The 20,247-nt window shown below is 45.0% G+C and overlaps 1 protein-coding gene across 2 annotated transcripts in view; it reads right to left on the bottom strand.

Annotated features, from left to right (window-relative positions):
- cacna2d1a (calcium channel, voltage-dependent, alpha 2/delta subunit 1a) overlaps window positions 1-20,174 on the bottom strand; it is a 58,941-nt gene extending 38,767 nt beyond the window's left edge. The window contains exons 1-3 of one of the 2 annotated variants that reach the window (XR_013467273.1): window positions 19,841-20,141; window positions 8,251-8,332; window positions 6,631-6,747 (exon numbers count right to left, since the gene is read on the bottom strand). Coding sequence is in view for 1 of the 2 variants with exons in the window: in XM_040174689.2 (XP_040030623.2) it covers window positions 6,631-6,747; window positions 8,251-8,332; window positions 19,841-19,920 (279 nt within the window). In the remaining variant the exon portion in view is untranslated. Of the gene's footprint in view, window positions 1-6,630; window positions 6,748-8,250; window positions 8,333-19,840 lie in introns of both variants that reach the window. The other variant, XM_040174689.2, reaches the window with a different exon arrangement.
- Window positions 20,175-20,247: the final 73 nt, after the last annotated feature.

The following is a 20,247-nucleotide window of genomic DNA, read 5'->3' as shown; positions in this document are numbered from 1 at the left end:
CCAAGCCGCGACAACACGCGCGTTATGCAACTGCTGGTGTCGGTACTGAATATGCCAAAAGGAGAGCGATAATGAGCTAGACACATCAAATGCATACTCGCTCTCTCTATGCAAATACTGTACATCTGATGGGTTTCATGTAACAGGAAAGAAAAAAAAGACGACAAAACTGGAGCCGTTGACACACGATGTGCACACCTCAGGAAGTGGTGAATAATGAGTCACTGGTGGCCAATATCTGGCACCCCCACGGCATCTCTGTCCCACTGGTGGAATATTATAGACATCAAACACTTTTTTGGAGGGACAGAACTACGTTTTTGCCACATTGCATCACACCAAACAAAGGAGTTTTTCTTTTTTTTGTCAAATGGTCAAATTAGCTCGTCCAAGCCATCTCATGTAAGCGTCACCCCCTCCTCTGTAAATGCGTATCCAGGATTTATGTACGTAAACTCTGGCTCTCAGCGCGACGACCTGAGCGAGGATTTATGATGGCCACATTGAGGAGTCAGCCGGTTTGACAGGCATCGCAAACCGCCGAATATTTCAAATGTGACAGAACCACTCAGCGTTTAAGTGCTCAGCGTGATTATGCAAGATACGATAAATCAGCAGTGGGTAAGCCACAGGTTAGACAACAGCACAGAACCTGGCTAAAGGGAATGAAATCAGTACAAATGTAGAAAAAGGACATTAATATATCTGTAGAAAATATTTATACATACAATACACAATATAACGTCAGAAATAATGTTATGATTCTATATGATCTATGTATGATTAGATGTCAATACCTATAAGTGTATAAATGACATAGTAAAACAGTCGGTTATATAGTATATGTGCATTATCTTATACTGTAGAACATCATTTGTGATTTGTATATTAGAAATAGATGTTAGCATCAGTATGAAATACTACACGCACAATATACAGTGATTTAAGAAGCATGTTGTCACGTAAAATACAATCATGGCACATTCTTTCCTTCTGTGTGTGTTCCATGATCCCATAGCTGATTGTGAGCAGTAGACAGCTCTAAAGTCTTGAGACGACTCACAATAATGAAGGTGGTTCCTCTCCGAGGCCCCCGGTAGGCGGGCATGCCATCGCCATAATTACCTGGCAATAAAAGGCCCTCGGTGTGTGACACCAGTAGAGAATTTATGTTGTTCATTCAACAATCTGGCAGATGGTGGAATTTCATCAGCACATTCTTGGAAACAATATCATTATTGAAAGTGAGCGATTGCGTAACGTGCTCTGCCCAGAGCGCAAATCCGACACAGCACATAAGTCGTCATAACGTACGTTCCCGGGAGCGACGGCGGACGCGCACTCGTCGGGGTGCAAGAATTTTCACTTCAGTGTACGACTTATTAAAATAACGTGCGAGGGGTCCCCCGTGAGCTTGTGCGTGCGTATGTGTCGCCGCGTGCCTGCTCTTGTGATCAGGGCTTTAACAGCAGTGTCTAATGACTCACAGCCCGTCATCCACTGCCGGTGTAATGAGCCACTTCCAGACACTGAGATCAGTGATTGCTCTGTAATTACGCGCCGCTACGTAACATTGCATGGTAAAAGGGCTCCTTTCACACGCTCAAACTCAAGCTTGTGTTGTTCCTAAACAATCTAATCAACACGAATGCTAGCGGAGATGGAGTTTTCGTGGATTGTCGTGAGTGAGGATTCTTCAAATCGGGATGGCCCGCTGTTAAGTGTAAAAAAGGGTGACAAAGAGAGAGAGAGAGAGAAGGATGAGAAGTGATTCGCTTCGAGAGTCAGTAATCTGTTCATAAAGCCCATGTTACTTAGCGACCAGGGCGTCATGGTAACCTGTCGCATCTGTGGTCCATGCACTGTGGAGAACATGCAATGGCTACACCAGAGACTCAAAGGATTGTGTTCAGTATCTTTCCTTCTCCGCAGCCATTAGAGAGTTTGACTCTACGCCGACGCCAAAAAGACTCACAACTAAGAGAAGGTGGTTTCCATTGACAACGATGAGCCGCGCTGAGGGTGATTTCAACCAACACAGGAAGCCGAGTTTAGAAAACAGCTGTATGTGTTTCTAAAATGTCCACTGATTCATGGCCCGGGACGCCGATGGGAAGCCAAAGCCTTTGTGTGTCTGCTGCCAGAGAGCTAGTGCATTCCCACGCCAGGAGTGACCCCACCGGTCGATATTCAAATAGCACGGTCCTCGGCTGTCTGTCTTCTCTGCGGGACAGTCCACTCTGTGCTGTGCAGGCAGTCTCTCTGGGGGACGTCCCGGCGGCCGCCATGTCCCCCCATGCGGGTGCTTTTGGAAAACAAGCGTCCCTCAGGGTGGGTGCAAAGCACCAACCGCCAAGACAAATTCCTTGTATGTTTGACATATTTTGGCAATAAATGTTTCCTGATTCCTGATCGGAGGGACTCCCTCCAAGGCCCCAACACAGAACAACCTCTCCCACCGTTTGCTAATGTTACAATCAACACACACAAATGAGTGATGAGTGGTTCTGGGCAACACAACAAAACTAGAGCACAAACTGTTGGGCAATAAAACATGTTGCCACATGAAAAGGTTGAAAATGAAAAATATGGTCTAATTTCATGAATATTCAATTCAAGAAACAAATGATTCTAATCAGTTGAAAGCTGTGAGATGGTGCTCAACAATCTCGGTTTAGAAATGCTTTGAGCCAAACATGAAGGTTGAATTTACATGCCATTTTCTCAGGATCGTTGAGACAAAACCTTTTGTACAACAATGATTTTCCTGTGTCTAGAAACGAGTGCAAATACCTCAAACCGTCCTAATGGAAAGGCTCCATCGCCGGTGTCACTGGAGGATAAATGATCTATTCCCCTGAGGGAAAGTTAACCACAGGACCCATCGGAGGAATGGTGCTCAATAATAAATGAGAACAAAGTCAGAGGGTTCAGAAAGTGGCGGAGATATGAGCGATGTACTGTTAAGGAGCGCAGTGGAGGCGGATGTGAGGCGGTTACACAAAGAAACAGGCCGAGCAAGAACCTTTTGATGAGTGGACCGCGGCTGCTGTCCATCGCTGATCACTGGGAGTCGGCTCGGGCATCGACCGATGCTCAGCTGATTGAGGATTGTTGTCGACGGATATTCAGAATGATGTCGTCTAAATTTAATGGGTGTTTTCCGCAATCGATTCATCCCCAGGATGGTTGGATGGAATATATGCGATTAACCCAAAATAAAACCAGCACTAAAGTGTCCCACCTGACACCCATTTGAACAAATAGAAAATGTGTGGTTGTTGTAATTAGTTGAAAATTAAAAGAAGATATTTTACTTTTATTTTGAACCCAAGCATTTCAGCTCAGGGGATGACATTTTAAAGTGAAACATTCCCTTACTTTCAGAGGAATTCATCATCCATATTGACGCTGCGGCACACACTGAGGCATACATCCGAAAGCGAATAGATGACAGAGGACAGAAAGGGAAAAATGAGGAACAGAGAGCGAGGCAAAAATAGGAAAGAGGGAACGCAGAGTGACAGAGAACCGGCATGACGTAATGGGAAAGGAAGTTCAGAGGGAGTCATGAGAAATGAGGATGGAAGGAGCATGTTGGGGTGGTTCGAATGGCAGAGACACAGAAAAGGAGTATTAAAATACTTTGCTCGACAGGAATGGAGAAGGGTAGGATATTTTGGGGATGTGGACACTGTCTCATAAGGACTAAACGGGAATCACAAGTTGTTGTTTTTCCGGAGGTTTAGCAGTTCTTTTTTCTTCCCCAAATTCACTTGAGATCTTTCCCAGGAAATCGCACAGCGAATGCAGCATACAGTGGTGCGATATGAAAGAGGAAAATTCTTTGAACGCTGAAAACAAAACGATATCCCCAGTCACATCTCCATCGCTGGGAACAAAGCACGGGTGTTTCAGAAAGTGAATTAAAGAGGCCGAACTGTACTTTTTATTGCTTTTCCCTCTGACAACAGACTACCAATGCAACAGAGCATACAATCCTCATATAGAGGTATACATATATAAAGGTACAAAGCCATGTTAATACAAAATGACTGATAGGATGGAGACAGAGTTGGCAGTAAGCTGCGATGTGTAAATTAATGTGGAAAAACACTCTAGTGGGCCGATCCGATCGGAGAAACTTTCTGAATAACTCTACTGGGGCCACGTGGAACCAAAAAGGTCGGGAACCACTGTGGATCATCGATATTTAAAATAATTTGATTGTGAAGCACACAGGTTAACACTTCGATAGATCTGTTATATTTAATTTAATTGAAATAATTAGATAATATACAAGAACTTAAGCTGCTGCTTACACCTGGCTTTAAGCGGTTGTCTTGTATGTATGTATGATTTATGATGCATAATTGTCTTGTCCCAGAACACAGACTTAGACAAACAAGGAGGACAGTAGTAAACATGATTTGGGACGTGAAAAGGTCCGTCTCCCACAGCTGGCAGCGTTTGAGAGATTGCGTGTCGAGGAAGCACCGACGTCTAAACGCATCGGCGGCGTTGAGGGGACAGGACGGGTCAGATGTCAAATTGATGGACAGCAAACCCAAGCGGCCCGATGATTAAGTTAATGACAGCGGCCGGATTGTGTCCCATCAATAACCCAACCACACATGCACGTACGGCTGGAGGAGACGAGTTGCCCTCATCGAAGGAGAAACGCGTCCGTCCGTCTATTTCAAGCACAACGCAGCCTCGACTGGAGGCTTTGGAACGGAGAGTCATTATAATGTGTTATTATATGCTATTGTCTGGCTTTAGGAGCAAAATATATGATAATCTGACACCAGGTCCGTGACAAGCTGCTTGGCTACAATATGGAAAGTCAAGATGAAGATGAAGCCCCTTAGACAGAACTTGTGATTTGTGATATTGAGCTGTATGAAACTTGACTTGGCTTGCGGTGTTAAGCTAGATTTCATATTACAGATGGCAATATATCAATATATTATTATAATATAGCACAGCAGGTTCAGTCAAAGGGAGTCTACCAAAAGCGCATTAAATAGTTTTTAGTCTCTAGATAACTAAACCTCAGCTTCCAAAAGCATGTGGGGGTGGATGGCCGAGGTCTTAATGGATGCGGGGTCTGTAACAGGTTTCCAGTTTTATGTAGGCTGCCTCGTGGGAGGTGGGACTTCATTGCACTCACGGACTTCCTGCCACTCCACTCGTCATCCTCCCTCCACTCGTACACATCTGGCCATTCAATTCCCCTCGGAAAAAAAAAAGCAATAACCTCGTAACACAATCAACACTGTCCCCCTGCTTACATGATCAGTTCATGCTGTGTGTAATGGGAAAAAAGGGATGGAGAAGAGGAAGGGATGAAAGGAAACAAAGAGAACAAAGATGCTGAATACGGGAATCAAAGGCAGGGATTCTAGAAGCGCAGTTTCAAACCTGCGCGGTATATAGATTAGTGTTGGTCAGGTCAAGGACATCGACAGACTCTGCAGCCGCCCGTCACCTCCTTTCATTTGAATTCACAAATTCCAGAGTATAGAGAAGCCCGTTTACAGCGGTAATCACGCCGCCATGGGTCATCTCTGCGAGGCGAACGCTGCGTCGGTTTAAACAAAACATTTCTTGTTTTTGCTTTTAAACGCCGCCCCCCTAGCTTCATATTTCTAGCGTAGAGCTACACTGCTGGCGTTAACTTGCACGGGTGAAATGCGCAGCCGATGGTGTCCTGCCGTCAATTTGCTCGGCATTTGTGTTTCTCTCACGAGGTGTGAATTCCCCCTGGCAATTCTAGAGATGTAAGGAAAAACACAACGGTTGGCTGGATTGATGGGGCAATCAATAAGAGCGTAACTACGGCAACAGGCTGTCAAGCTGGTCATTTCTGTAGGCAGATTGATCGGGACCGGGACCATTTAGTTTGTTGTCCTTTGTGTCTACATGGAAGCCAGGCGTGATGTTTGGCGAGTAACGTTTACCACCAAACCAGAAACCAAGAATTTCACTCGAAAACGACAAAAATGAGGATCATTCTGTTGAAAGGGGACTTGTCATTCTAAGGGTAAATCCTTTGGGTGCCATGCAGGTCTGCACAATAATCCGATTCAGTCATAGGTGACCTGTATGCAGCTCCAGTAGATGGGGATCACCAGTCCCAAGGATCCATCTTCTGGACAACATATATATATATTTTTTTCAACTAACACCAACCTGCTGGTGGTGCAACTACAAAATAAAAGCGTTTGCCTAGCGCAACCCTTTTGGTATTTAGATCACTAAAGCAGTAGGTGTGGATTAAACAGCACGATGGCAGACCAGTCCTCTATTTTCTTTTTAGCCTGTTGCAACCAAGCCTGGTAACTTTGAATTAAGTAATCTGGCTGCAGGATGTCCGCTCGCATCGAATCAGCGCGTGGCCTGAAGCTGTGGCCCCGTTCTGAACTGAATTGAGGAGGAGCAGATTGTTTCCGTGTTTACTTGGGCTTCCCGCTAAGAGAGACGTACGGAGCGGATCGGGCCTCGCAGAAAGCGCAGGGTTTGCGCAACATTTAGACTTTTAAATTGGTGAGAAAGAACAAGCCATAACCGAACTGCTCTCCTTCCACAAGAAACACGAGCTGACATCAGAAAATGTTTCAAACTCACCCTTAAGGCATGGGAGCGGTTAGCCAGCAGCTTCTCTATATTCCCGGCAGCTGTTGCCACCAGTTGTGCTGGATTGTTGGTTTCAACACTGAAGTGAGGTCTGTGTTTATGATAAATCTGAGAAAATCAGAGGAAGAGAGTAGAGGTCAGAGCAGAGCTTCAATTAGAGGACACACGTGTTGTTGATCGTTGATTGAGTCGTTATCATTAAGCAGGCGTTCGGCCTGAGAACTGTTGCATTTAAAAGGTCGACAGGCCGTGTTGGTGGGTGATGGTTGATTGAAATGATGATTTCCACACATTTAGACAAAAGATCCGCAGAGTCACATGTAGCACAACATCACCAGGGACATTTATGTGTTTTCCCTGCATGCAAATTGATCTTAAGATCCACAGACTGTACCTTAAATTAAAACTGTGCATCAGTGATCATTGACTTTTATTTCTTCTTCTTGGGATTGCACTGACCAAAGCACAGGGTTTAAAACAAAGAGGCTACATGTCCACTGATCAAATTACAATGTAAGGTTATATAACAAGGCCATTTACTTTACTGCAGCAGATAATGCTGCAGCTAAAGACATAAGAAACACACAAATGCCAAATAGCCAATTATTTAGCGGCCTACAGCGGTTTCATTGTCCGACATTCAAACCACAGAAGTGAGGCGCGTGCGTGTATTTCTCTTCGTCCTCCAGGCGTCTGAATGATGCCCTTAATTCAGGAGCAATTTCTAAGTGTAATGTGTCTGACTTTTAGGTGCGGATTAAGTTATTACACGAGGAACATTGTGTAATTTATATATTTAATCTGAGTGTTTGAACTGAAAGTACCCAATTTGTGTAGATTTTAGGAGTCTTGAAATACAATTTATCAGTGAAAACACATCACTAAAACTGGTTACATAGAACTCTATAAATCAATGCTTACAATAGTACAAGCGTTCCACTTGTAACGACACAATCGACTTCTACACACGCATGCATACATGCAAGCTTCATTACACTTCCTCATACAAATCCTGCATGCTGTGCACAACAACAACACTTTGTTCAAATAAGGCCGTCCCCTTAGTAGTACCAGCTTCTGTTATAGCAACAGTTTGAAATAACATTGCCAGATATGTTTAATTCCCCTTTTCGCTAACAAGTCATGCCACAAATAGAATGAAAACGTATTTTGTAACGATTTCTGTGATGCTTTAAAGCCGAATGATTTTATTCTCTGAGGGAGCGGAGAGCAAATGTGCCAGATGCATTATGTCAATCAATGTTGATTTAAAAAGCTTCTTCTCCTTTGTCAGATATGTGTGTGTATGTGTGTGTGTGTGTGTGTCTATAGTCACAAAGCTGATCTGATCGTATACATCGATGCAGCGTTGTATAGTAAACTACTGTGTATAGTCTGGTGATGTGTTTGAGGTCATGCAAGTGTTAGCGAGTCAGAGATTAGCAATGGCTTAAAGTAGACACTAACTAGAGTAAATTCAGCTATGACATCCCTCAACTGTATGTTGTTTGCTTTTTGACTTATTGTTTAAAGGAACAGCACTGGCATTAACAGGTATTTATGGGCAGAAATGCAACATGACATTTACAAGCATTTTGTTTGTATGCTTACCTGTATTAGGTTTTCCAGACCACTGGCTGTGTCTGTTAACGTGATCAACTCTTTCTGCATCTGATCCACCCATTCCTTTATTCTGAGAAAACAAAAACAAACAAAAAAATCAATTAGCCACACAACACTCACGTGATAGCAAGCTTCTGATTGGCCTGCGCAATTGAATCGTATTTGTAGAACAACAATGTCGTCACCGTAGTAATCGTGTAATGAGCATTTTAAGTATTACTGTGCTTATATGGAATCCCTGACATTGAGCTCAGGTCGTGTGAGGGTGTGCGTGAGTGTGCATGAGTGTGCATGGTGCACGTGTGGATCCATACACCCTGCTGAGCTTTACATTTCACAGCCTCTTTGCTAGTTGTAATGAAGTCCAGTTAAAAGCACGATTCTTTTGTAGACCTCCTGTTGCTCAGCTGCATGTACCATATTCTAAACGCTATCTCGCAGTACGCCTACACATCCTGTACTGCAAACTCTTCCTTAACCTCCTTTGTGACAACCAATAATAATACAAAAAAGATACACGACATAATCCATAAAGAAAATGACCCTTTCTCCCCCAAGGTGTGAGGTAACCTCTCCACCCCCCACACTGCTGAGGGGCCTTTGATAAATGAACCCTGTCATAACAAAAACAAATACATTGTAACATGAGCACGGTTAGATCAAACTGGAAATGTGTGTGTGCTGCTTTTAGCCGTCCGAGAGACAGCTGCTAGTGGCCGAGTGCCGATTTAGGAAGGCCGTACTGTACCATCAGCACGTTCAACCCCACGTGCACGCACCCACATGATGGCAAAAATATGAATTTCCACTGAGAATGTTCAATGTACGAATGTATGCTGTGCATGGAGCCAACTCCAGGGTCAAGATGTGGTCCACTGGCCACGGCGAGCAGGTGTGTATCAGGGTGGTTACGCATGTGGCCTTCTCAAATAGGTCCTGCTGGCCTCAAGAAACGAGGCCCATTACAACAGGTGTCAAATGCAAAAAATGGACTGTGTGTGTGTGTGTGTGTGTGTGTGTGTGTGTGCGCGCGCTCCACCAAACAAGATATGTTCAGTGCCACGTCCCATCAATAATTCATTCATTAAAGGTCATATTCATGAGTTTTGTTGGAGCGCACTGTATTATATTCTCATCGCATCGACTGTAAGGAGCCGTGTGGTTGCAGAGCACGCGCGATCCGCTGCAAGTTCAGCTCTGGTCATGAAGTAAAACTAAAGCAGCTTCTTTGTAACCTGATTACGAGAGGACTTAACTAGTCGTGGTAATGGGTGATTACTTTTAACATGAGGTCAGCTTGTAATACAGCTCACAGCTAATTTTACTCTCTCTGATCTTCGTTAACTAAAATCCCTGGAGGAAAATAAAAAAAAGAAGAATTGAATTTCACACAGAAATTCCTCTGGTAAATTTCAAGAATAATCCGTATGCTATATTATCAATAGGTGGCCTAGAAACCAGTCTTTTATTGAAAGAAAAGCAAGACAAAAACATTACATTTGAGGATGGAAACAGGAGACAAAATCATTGTCCCCTGCCATGCTCAGCTGCTACGCCGTCCCCTATCACGCTGTCGCCCCGTCTCCTTCGGGCAACGGGAGCGGCGGCCGCTCTGGAAAAGAAGGAAGCCTTCAACAAACAGGGAGGCTGAGCCATGTTCAGTCACTCAGCTGTAAAAGGCGACTGCAGGGCTAGAAATGAGAAAACTCAGCCATGTATGAGCCCTTCCGGCATTAAAAGCCTTTTTTTTTTTAACCTCACATTTTTCATTGCTTATACCCATCATGAAGCAGACAGTCGATTTCTCACAGGCAATTGTTCTTCACTCACTCATATATTTGCTTAATTGACAGAATTCAAGACCTGTCTACTACAACATGTAGGATAGTTTTTATATTTAATCTGTAAAACTATGAAAATGCACAATTGTAGGTGAATAAGGTGTTAAATGAGTCACAACCGTACGGTCATTTTTTCAGTTTTCTGGAATTAGTCTGTAAAAACGGTGTAAGATATATTCTGTGTATCACATTGTATCACATTTAACAGCATTTACAAGGCGAGCAAGATCTGCACCGTGTTCACTGAGTTGTCTCAAGGTAAATAAATGTGTGTTTTATTCCACCGGTCACTCCTCTTCATACTGCACGTCACTTTAACTGTAATTTTTCACTCTGTCGTCACTTTGTTACTTGTTCACTAGTGCACCTTATGCTTAATATTTAACTTTTTTAATATTTTACATTTTTAACTTTCTCTTGTTTTATACTAACCCATAGCCTTATTCTACTAACCCATTGCATTAGCATTTCATTTTACTTTATTTTATTACTTGTGCACTGCTGTCTTGTTGTCTATTGTTACACTGTCTACTGTCACGCACCAACCGCCAAGACAAATTCCTTGTAAGTCTGACATATTTTGGCAATAAATGTTTCCTGATTCCTGATTTTAAAGACTTAAAAAAGTGAGAATAAGTGAGAAAAAAATAAATAAAAGTCCTGATATCACAAGTTCAATATAAACAACCACTTTTTGATGCATCCCCCAAATGTATGCGAAACACAATAAACTTCTAGAATCCCTCTTTTAAAGAGAGATTTAAAGATTGACAACTCTTTATGTTAGCAACTGAAACAACGTTACTCAAGTACCCGACAAAATATGTTTTATTTGTTCATAGTAGTTTGATGGTGCGAGATTCAAAATCTAGACTCCCACTCCCTTGAACATGTTTTATTCCAGACATTTGGACCGTAACCGTCAGTAAAATGAAACGATCCTCTCCTAAATCCTAAATCCTTCCAGTGACCACAAGCAACTATACTCGGGCTCGCCGCGAGTCTTCAGGGATTCTCACATGTCGCAGCAGGCTGTGTTTGACCTGTTGCCATCCGACGCTGCAAACACCACTGACAGACGAGATGCAATATTACACCAAGATGATATCATATTAGGATCATTTCTAAGTGCCAAATGAGCTGAATTCTTGACCAGACCAGAGAGTGTGCGCCTCGATTTGCGCTTTGACATCCAAAGTAGCCCCTCCCCCTCCCCTTGTTCCTCCATCTCTCTAATGACTGCAAGAGCAGTCATTAGGACCAGCGGTCACATGTGTGTGTATAACTTGAGTAGTGGGTCTTTCAAAGGTCAGTTGGGCTGGTGGGGGGGGAAGGCTGTTGTAGCCCTGGGTCAAAGGTCACCCTTACAGTTACAGCGCTTAATGTAATGAGGTGGGCGTGTCCCCTTTTTGCATGTGTGTGTGTGTGTGATACAACCAACCATTCAGAATGATGCATGACGAGCCACTGGATAACATACAAACTATCCATCTGAAGCTACGCTAATCGATGTGTGTTGTGATCTCCAGCAGCAGACGGTTCTCTGATGAACACAGAAGATCTGACTAGCACATGGGAGCATTTATTGGCTTAATACCAATATATTTCCTCAGAAAGTGAAATAAAACGGGGACAAAATGAGAGCAAATGTTGGACTCTATGACTCAGTCATCAAGCGGATGATGGGGGCTTTTCTGGATGTGGAAAATTCAAACTCAAAATTCACCGTATGTGTCCTTGACGCATTTACAGGTTGTTAGGTTAACCAAAAGCATGCAGACAAAGGACAGTGGAATTAAATAATAAAACATGACGTGTATCAAGCGCATGAGGGCTTATGGTGCTGCTGCCTTTATAAGACATTTTATATTTGCCCTCATATAAAAAGGTGGAAATAAAGATTCTCAGAGAAATGCCTAACCTGAAACATATAGCTCCGCTCTGCCAATTATGTAGGAGCAGACTGTCCAATCTGATGGGGGGACACGGTCCCGGAATAGAGAGCATGACTCAGCAGTGAAGCACTGCTGACTTCCCTCTGACTACATTTATCCCTTCAGCCGAGCCGTCCTTCTGTTTTTACACTTCAAAACCTCAGCATCTGGCTTTTAGCTGTTTTCAGGCTGTTTAATTCAGTTTAACACACTGTCGCGCTTCAACAGTCAAAAACTGTTGATATTAAAGTTAATAATTCATCAGAAATCCATCAAGTTTGAGGATGATTAAAGATTGTAAAAGGGAGAATTACCTGTAGCTAGTTGTCATTAATTATCGTTTGGGACTTTAAAAGTCTAAAACACAAAAGGCAAACACGGCCCTCAATAACGAGATTCACCTTCCAGTCCCGACCTTTGGAGGAATACACAATAAGTTTGAAGTTGAGAGCATTTCGATGGCGTCTCAGGGGCCTTCAACATGTTTGCAGAAACAAAATACTTTGTTGAGCACAGATTTCAATGACATCTCAAACTGTCCTTGACTAATACTTTGTGTCTATTTTACATCCATTTTCTACCTAAACAGGCTCAAAGATTCCAGACATGTTCTGATTTTTTTGAAGCAAAGTAAAGTTGAGTTTCTTATCCTACTTTAAAAGAGGATTCCCAGAAGGAGAGCGGTGACGGAAGACTTTATTTGCCTGGCAAGAAAGGAGAGAATAGACTTAAAAAAAAATACCCTAGAGTCTGTACTCTATCTGTCAAAGCGTTGGAACAGTTAGTTATGAAATACAAGTAGCTTAAGGTATAGTCCTCGTCTCAATTGAAAGTTGTGGTATGACTCTAAAAATCCAATTTTTTTTGTAAAAATCCAAATTTTTCTAAACTCAGAACCCAGTCTGCCAATCCACATTTGATCGTTTAATATCGAGCCCCTCACGGATGAAGCATCCGGCGGCATACATTTATTTTCTCCACCTCGCTGTCTTGTCATTTGGTGGTTTCCAGCACTGGGAGACAGCCCCGAACCTTAAGTCCTCCTCTGATGGTAGTAATTTGGGCTTCTAATCTGTTTCTACAGGAAGCAGCGGTGCAAAAGAGGAAGGGTATCTTTGAGGGTGGCAGCTGGGATGTAATGGAGCCACTGGGGGAATAGCTAATAAGAGCCCTGACAATGACGCTGGGCGTCCAATAAGCAGCGAGCCTTCACAGAGCTTATTGTCCTTTCTGTGTAAATTCATCGCATGCTACCTGGCTCAAAGGTCGAGGGCGCCTTTCCTTGTCCGCCAATCTTTCCCTCTTCGTTCTGTTTTCCCTCTTTTCATTCCAACTCTCTTACTGTGTTTTTTTAATCGTTCTACAAACTCCATATAATTAACCACCTTAAACAACGCGTCCAATTTTCTCTCTAAATGACCTGGTAGTGACCTGTCCCCCCCCCCCCCCTCCCTCTCCCACGTATCAGCACGGAGCAGAAAGGAGACAACGGAGGATACCTTTGTCTTTATTGAGGTCAATAGTACCATAATTGCAGGCTTCGGAAGCGTCCCGCGGCCTCATGATCGAAGGCATGACGTTATTGATTTTTCTGCCTCTCTTCCGTAATTTTCCTCTTACCAAGTCAGTCGAGCTCTGATGGGTATCACACGTGTAGCGGGTTAGGGGTTAGGGGTTAGCCAACAAGACATTGCATGAGATCACTAGAAGATGATGGTGGGCAATGATGCACTGAGTAACCCTAACCGTGACTTAAAGAAGGGCATGCAATAGTGTGAATCAGCCATCCCGGTAGTTTGGGGCTTTTGTCAGGTTGCAGGCTAACAACGGTACGGTGGTTATTACGACGCACTCGCCGTCCTCCCGTCCTCGTCCCCACCCTCCGTGTCAAAAAGGCGCATACATCCGGACAGAACTAACAGCTCCCATTGTATCGCCTCTCCCGGCAGGTGTCTGGACACATTAAATTGGGGGACACAGAATTGTTGTGACACCTGGAAGTGTTTGCACCCGCTGCAGAACAATCACACCTGCTGGTGAGAATCTAGCGCGGTGTTAGTTTAGGGCAACCGGGACCACATTAAAATGATGCCTCCTGTGTGGGCACACGGAAATGGGTCACGTTGGCGACTAGTCCCTTGTAGAAATATCAAGGACAAAAAGTTGAATAAGCAGTAATGGATTAAAACAAACTTGTAATATTACAATTTAAAAAAAATGTATACATCTTTCAAGTTTTTTCTGTTCTTTTCGATCCTTTGGCCTTTTAAATTACCTCAAAAAATAAAATCTGATCCCGTTTCCCAAGTTGACTGTTTTTTTCACCCGCTCTTACTCAACGTTGGCCCCTCCAGCGGTCTCTCTCTCTCTCTTTCTCCTCTCCCCCCCCCCCCCGATAGGTTATTTTGATCTCTATTCAAATGACTAAACCTCCACATCCCTGTCATCTTCACACTTTATGAACAAACCCTTCACCCATCCTCCCCTACGTCAACCTGCGCACACAATCCTCAGACGATGATGAAGAGCGGGATTACAAAGCCCACATCTGGCAGAAATGTCCAATTAATGTTTATCTAGACACCTTCAAGAGCAAACTGAGTCCTAGCGTCCCGGATGGCCGCAGCGTAGTCCGCCATTACCAGCTCTTATCCGCCCGTGTGACTCCATCAGAGGCTCATGGGATGCCGTCATTGGTCCACTTTTCTCTGCGTCTCATAACAAACATAAAACACCAGAGGGGCTTGAGTGAGATATCCCAAGCACTTAATGCCTTTGGAAAAGGCTAAATAAATGTTAGAATTTGAAAATACAGCCCCTGTCCTGCAGTTTCAGGACGGTAGTTTGCGCCTGTTTCCTACAGTAGCCTTTGGGAGTCGAGTCTTACATTACTAAACACCGTTCTCGTTGTGAAATAACAAGTAGTCTGAACAACTTCTGAGTGATTTACAACAGTTTAAAAACTACACTCTACACAGTGCTGATGTGCTTCCTTGTACAGGAGTGAGCTCCCATACAGCTGTTAGCAATTCACCCGGGTTGCCTCGGCAACGCTGCAATGGAAAATTCATGGAAACTTCTACGTGGCAAAGGATTCTGGGAAAGCAACCCAGCGCCGGGGGTCGATTCGTTAGTCCCACACTTTGTTTTCACATGCAGTTCACTGCACGGGGGGACATGGCGATGTCTCAAAACTAATTCAATCATGACAAAACTTTAACCGGATAGTAGAGCAGCACCCACAAAATATCAGTGGGGGAGTGGAGGAAAGTTTGTGGGAAGCCCCCCACCCCCTCAGCCCCTCTATATCTGGCTGCATCGGAGTCAGGACACTGAACATCCCTAGGACTGAGGCTCGCCTAAATATAGTCTCGGTTGAGGGATTGGGGGGGAGGGAGGGGGGGGTTTGAGAGAGCGAGAGAGGGAACATGACAGAGAAACAGTAGGAAAAGTGTAAGAAAGGAAACAAGGATAAAAGCAGTGGGAGAGTATGGTGGGGGGGAAAAAGTGAAGCTAGACCTGGCTAACATACCATTACGCGCTCGGATTTTGCACAGTTGCACGTGTGTGTGTGTGTGTGTGTGTGTAAGCGATCTAACCCGCCAGCTGCTTGAGTCAAGGCATGCCTCCTGAAATAAATAGATGCGAGCAGCAACTCTCTCGCAGCTGAGCGTCACAAATCACAGCCGAGGAAATCCTATACAAGCCTGAGATGATCATTTCCATCTGTTGGCTACATCAGCTCCACCCTCCCCCGACGTCCCCGTGTTACACAACGTCACAATACAAGTTCTGTAACTGCAATCAAAGTCAAACAAAATCGTTAGTCATCACGTGTTTTCCCTTTTTCGTTCCTCCGTTATACTGGAGGCGACGTTCTAGATCTCCACGCTTCTCCCAAACCAAGACCTACGAGCAAGGCTCTCTGGTTGAATCCACACACAACGCCTGCATTCTTTTGCACGAATAAAGCAGAATTAATGAAACAATAACATATATAACAAGGCGTTGGACACTGACTGTGGCCAGTGTTCGTCTCCAGGGATATTGTCACATTTTCGGGTTCAAATTGTCTAGACGATGTATGACATGATTTCACAGCTGCAAGCCAAATGTCAAAACTTCACTATTTGACGGATTTGCAGATTCCAGACTATCCAATATGTCTCCTAATTTCTATACAGCATAGTGGGAACTGAGCCATCTTCATCACTGGCCACTGTGAGCCACTGGCATGTAAAAAGAGTCATCATGCAAGATAATGTGAAGCTGGAAACTGTACATCAAGAAAAAAAAAATGGAGGGACAGTCATATGAAGCGATACAAGCGTTCACTTTCTTGCCGAGAGTTAAACGAGACGCTCGCTTGCTCAGAATTCACACCTCAGGAGAGGAGCCTGCTCTATATCTGTATACGTCCACCCTCTCTGCCCGTGCTGCTCCCCGTCCGGACGAAGTGCCTCCTCGCATTAGGCCACGCGATTGCCAGAGACGGGGAGAACAAGCGAGGCACGGGGCTCTTTAGCTGGTTGAGCATGAAATCTAGTTAGCTTTTTTTTTTTTTAAACAAGCAAGTGAGAGCGGTGAAAAAAATGGAGCAACGGGTGACAGAAAAAAAAAAAAACTGTGGGAGAAAAATGGAGGAAGGAGACAAAGTCGCTCGGTGACTAAGGCCGAAGCCAGAAAGTAGCATGTGATCACGTCTCGGACTGGATGGCAGAATTCATGCACATTGCGAGCACACATGAATAAGTGCATGGAGCAAAATGTCCCACGTACAAAAAAAGACGTGTAGGATCCCTGTCTTTTTCTCTTTACCTCCGATTTCTCAATGTGCCAGCCTGGCGCCGACATCTCTGGGGCTCGAGTCGACGACATCAGACTTTGCGTTTCAGATTCGATGATGTTAATCATCTGCCTTCGGGCCCCAAAGGAACAAGATAAAGAAGATGCACTGGAGGGGGGGGGGCGGCGCGCCGGACGGAGAGCAAGACGGACAGGGAGAGCGACGAGGAGGATCGTGAGAAGGGACGCGGGGAAGGGCGGCGAGGAAGAGCGGGGACGTGGAGATCTGAAGCTGAGAGATGCTGGCATGTGAGGTTAGAGATGGAGCCCAGAGAGGCAGTCGCACTTCAGGCCATGAGGCAGAGGGGATGTGGGGGTGGGGGGCGGGGGGGGAAGGACACGGCCAGTGTGCACGTACTGTGTGTAGCCCTCTGTTTAAGTCACACGGACCGTGAGCTTGTTAAAACCTTTGCTTAACCACAGTTCGGAATTTCCCGGAGGGAAACACACTGGGTCGGTCCGTCTGTCCGTCAACGCCCTTCTATCTGGTTTCTCCGCGTCTACCCGGGACTTTCACCTTGAGGAGTCGACATGAAGCTTGTCACTCAAAATCACCGTCACCGCGAGAGCGCAGCATGAGGAATACAGGCGGGGACGACGTGAGAAAGGGAGGGGTTTTTTTTCTTCATCATCCTCCTCCGCAGAGAGAGAAGTTGAAAATGTGATGCGAGATGACTAGTTGATTTCGTCCTTTTCCACCTTCAAACAAAGCCTGCCAGTTGTCTTGTGAACTTTAATATTGTTTTTTTCCCCCCCATTGGTGTGCAGACGGCCAATTTCCCTCCATTAGAGCACTGTGTCTATGTGAAAGTCGGCCTGTGTGAATAACGTGTAGCTACACAACCCACAGATCAATCCACTTAGTGCCAATGAAAACTAGGGAGTGGGCCGGCCACTCTGCTAGTCTGACATCACGCCACTCGGCCATTAGGCTGAGTGCCATCATGGCTCACCAGCTCTCCGGAGGACTACACGAGGAGCATTCAAGGCCGAACGCTGGGGTCCGGCCTCCGGCCGAACCATCTGGAATCATTAAACCTGTTGATTAAGTGAGAAGCAGCCGGTTGAAACGGGCTCACGGGCCTACGTTTGATTTAAAAAAATGTTGCATCTGTTAATATTCCACTACAGATATAGAGGTTATGAGTCAGATTTAGACAGAGTGAAAACATATCTTGAGTTCACGACCCATCTGGGAGGGAGAGGAGGGAGTTGGATGCCCATAGTTGGAGGTCAAAGTACTGTGATGAATAAAAATAGCTAAAGCTGTAAACTATTAATATTATGTTGGACTGGGTATTATACAGGGCGGTGCGGTGGTTAGCACTGTCGCCTCACAGCAAGAAGGTGCTGGGTTCGACTCCGCCCAGTGGCCTCTCTGTCTGGAGTCTGCATGTTCTCCCCGTGTCTGCGTGGGTTCTCTCCGGGTTCTCCGGCTTCCTCCCACAGTCCAAAGACATGCTCTGGGGAAACTGCCTGTAGATGGGTGAATGTGAGTGTGAATGGTTGTGTGTCTCTGTGATTGGCTGGCGACCAGTCCAGGATGTACCCTGTCTATTGCCCGAAGTTGACTCCAGCCCCCCTGCGACCCTGTGTGCAGGATAAGCGGTTGGACAATGGATGGATGGGTATTATACATCCATATAGGAGGTGGATTAAGGAGGGGTTGTAATACACAAATGGAGCACATAGACATTAGATATTTTTTTAAATGACTTTGGTTCTCAGTCTCACAATATGCCCACATGGTCTAGAGAAAGATGGGACTTTGAGAGATATTTATGTAATTAAATATATTGTTCCAAGTATGTTGTTCATCAATCAATTAGTTCTTCACTCGAATAAGTGTTAAAATATCAGGACCCAACGATACCCAAGTTCCCAGGACCCAAATAGACCTCTTCACACTGCTTGTGTTAAGCAACCTTCGAAAATCCCCAAATACTCAAATTAGCATCAAAGCAGAAATAGAAAACTCGTCTGAAGGTTCTACAGCAAAGGTTTGAGATCCTCATGAGGGACATGCCTTGCAGGCATGATTCATTTGACAGTGAGTCACATCCCCCCCTCCCCCATCCCCACCCAGAGGTGTCAAAAGTATTCATTCATTACTGGAGTAGAAGTATTGATACCAGGGTTTAAGAAGACTTGTGTAGACCCCTGTTATAATGATGGGAAACACTGAACGGGCAGCGCTCGGTCATCAAAACATTGGCCAAATAAACATTTTTTTCAGACTTTATGAGCAACGTGTTGTGCCACATTCTCAATAAAGTTAGAAAAAAGCCATGAAGATACTCATTTAAGGTTACATGGGATCTGCATGAGGAAGAAGGGGAGGAGGAGGAGGGTCCATGTCGCTAAATCCCCAACTGAGATCGGCTTGTGCCGTTCTGAAAAGGATCCTACTACCGACCACCGGAGGAACCGACCACCGACCACCGACCGATCTCCGCCCCCGGCGTCGCTCTGATCTGCAGGTGCATCGCGGAGAAAACCAGTAGGATGTCTGAATGGTGAATGTTTAAACTCATCCAACCACAATCAAATACTCTCTATCCGGATGGCGAGATTTATCTGGATAGGGTTTGGTGTGCGTGTGTGTGCGCGCGCGCGCGCCGGAATGAAAACAAGCCAAAAGAAATAGGAGTAAGTAAGACAAATAAACACTCCAGTGAAGTATAAATACCCCAAACGGCTCAGGGTAACGTAAGTAAGGTAAAGGTAACTACGTATTTGTACTTCGCTACTTGACCCCCCCGCACACATGTACAGTGGCTCCAGAGATCCCGTTTCAGGGCGAAGTTGTATCCGAAGTCATCCTCACTCGGTAGGACAACTTCCTCACTTCCCCACCGACCGAGTCCGACAGTTTTACAGACAGATGCACGACACCGAAGGCGAAACGCGACCAAATGCCTTTTTCTGCCAATACTTTCCCATCAAAGCGGCACTCACATCTGCGAGGTGGGGAATTGTCCCGTCGACACAGACGAGATGGTTGACAGCAGTAAAAGTAAACAGACGGAGTAATCCATGGTTTGGTTCTAAGTTCCCCGCAACCAGAAAAAAAAATGGAAGAAGATTCACATATAAAAAACAAAAATTAAAAAAAGGTTCTACAAATCCACAGCGCCGTGCGTGCGTGCTTCTCTCAGCCAAACGCCTCACACCGCCATCGGTGCGCGTTTGGAAACAAATCTCATCTGGTGTCTCATCATGTCCCTCCCCCCCCTCCTCTCCACCTCTCACCCCCCCCGTGGCGCTGAGGAGGGAGCTTTTTTTTGGTTCTGCCGTGTGCGCGCGCGTGCGCGTGCGTGCGTGTGACTATGATATGAGCGTCTCAATCTGCGATTGGCCATTAC

This window comes from Gasterosteus aculeatus, chromosome 4, assembly GCF_964276395.1.
Source record: "Gasterosteus aculeatus chromosome 4, fGasAcu3.hap1.1, whole genome shotgun sequence".
NCBI lineage: Eukaryota > Metazoa > Chordata > Actinopteri > Perciformes > Gasterosteidae > Gasterosteus > Gasterosteus aculeatus.
The sequence above is the reverse complement of the archived record's forward strand: the minus strand, read 5'-3'. Positions and strand labels throughout refer to the sequence as shown.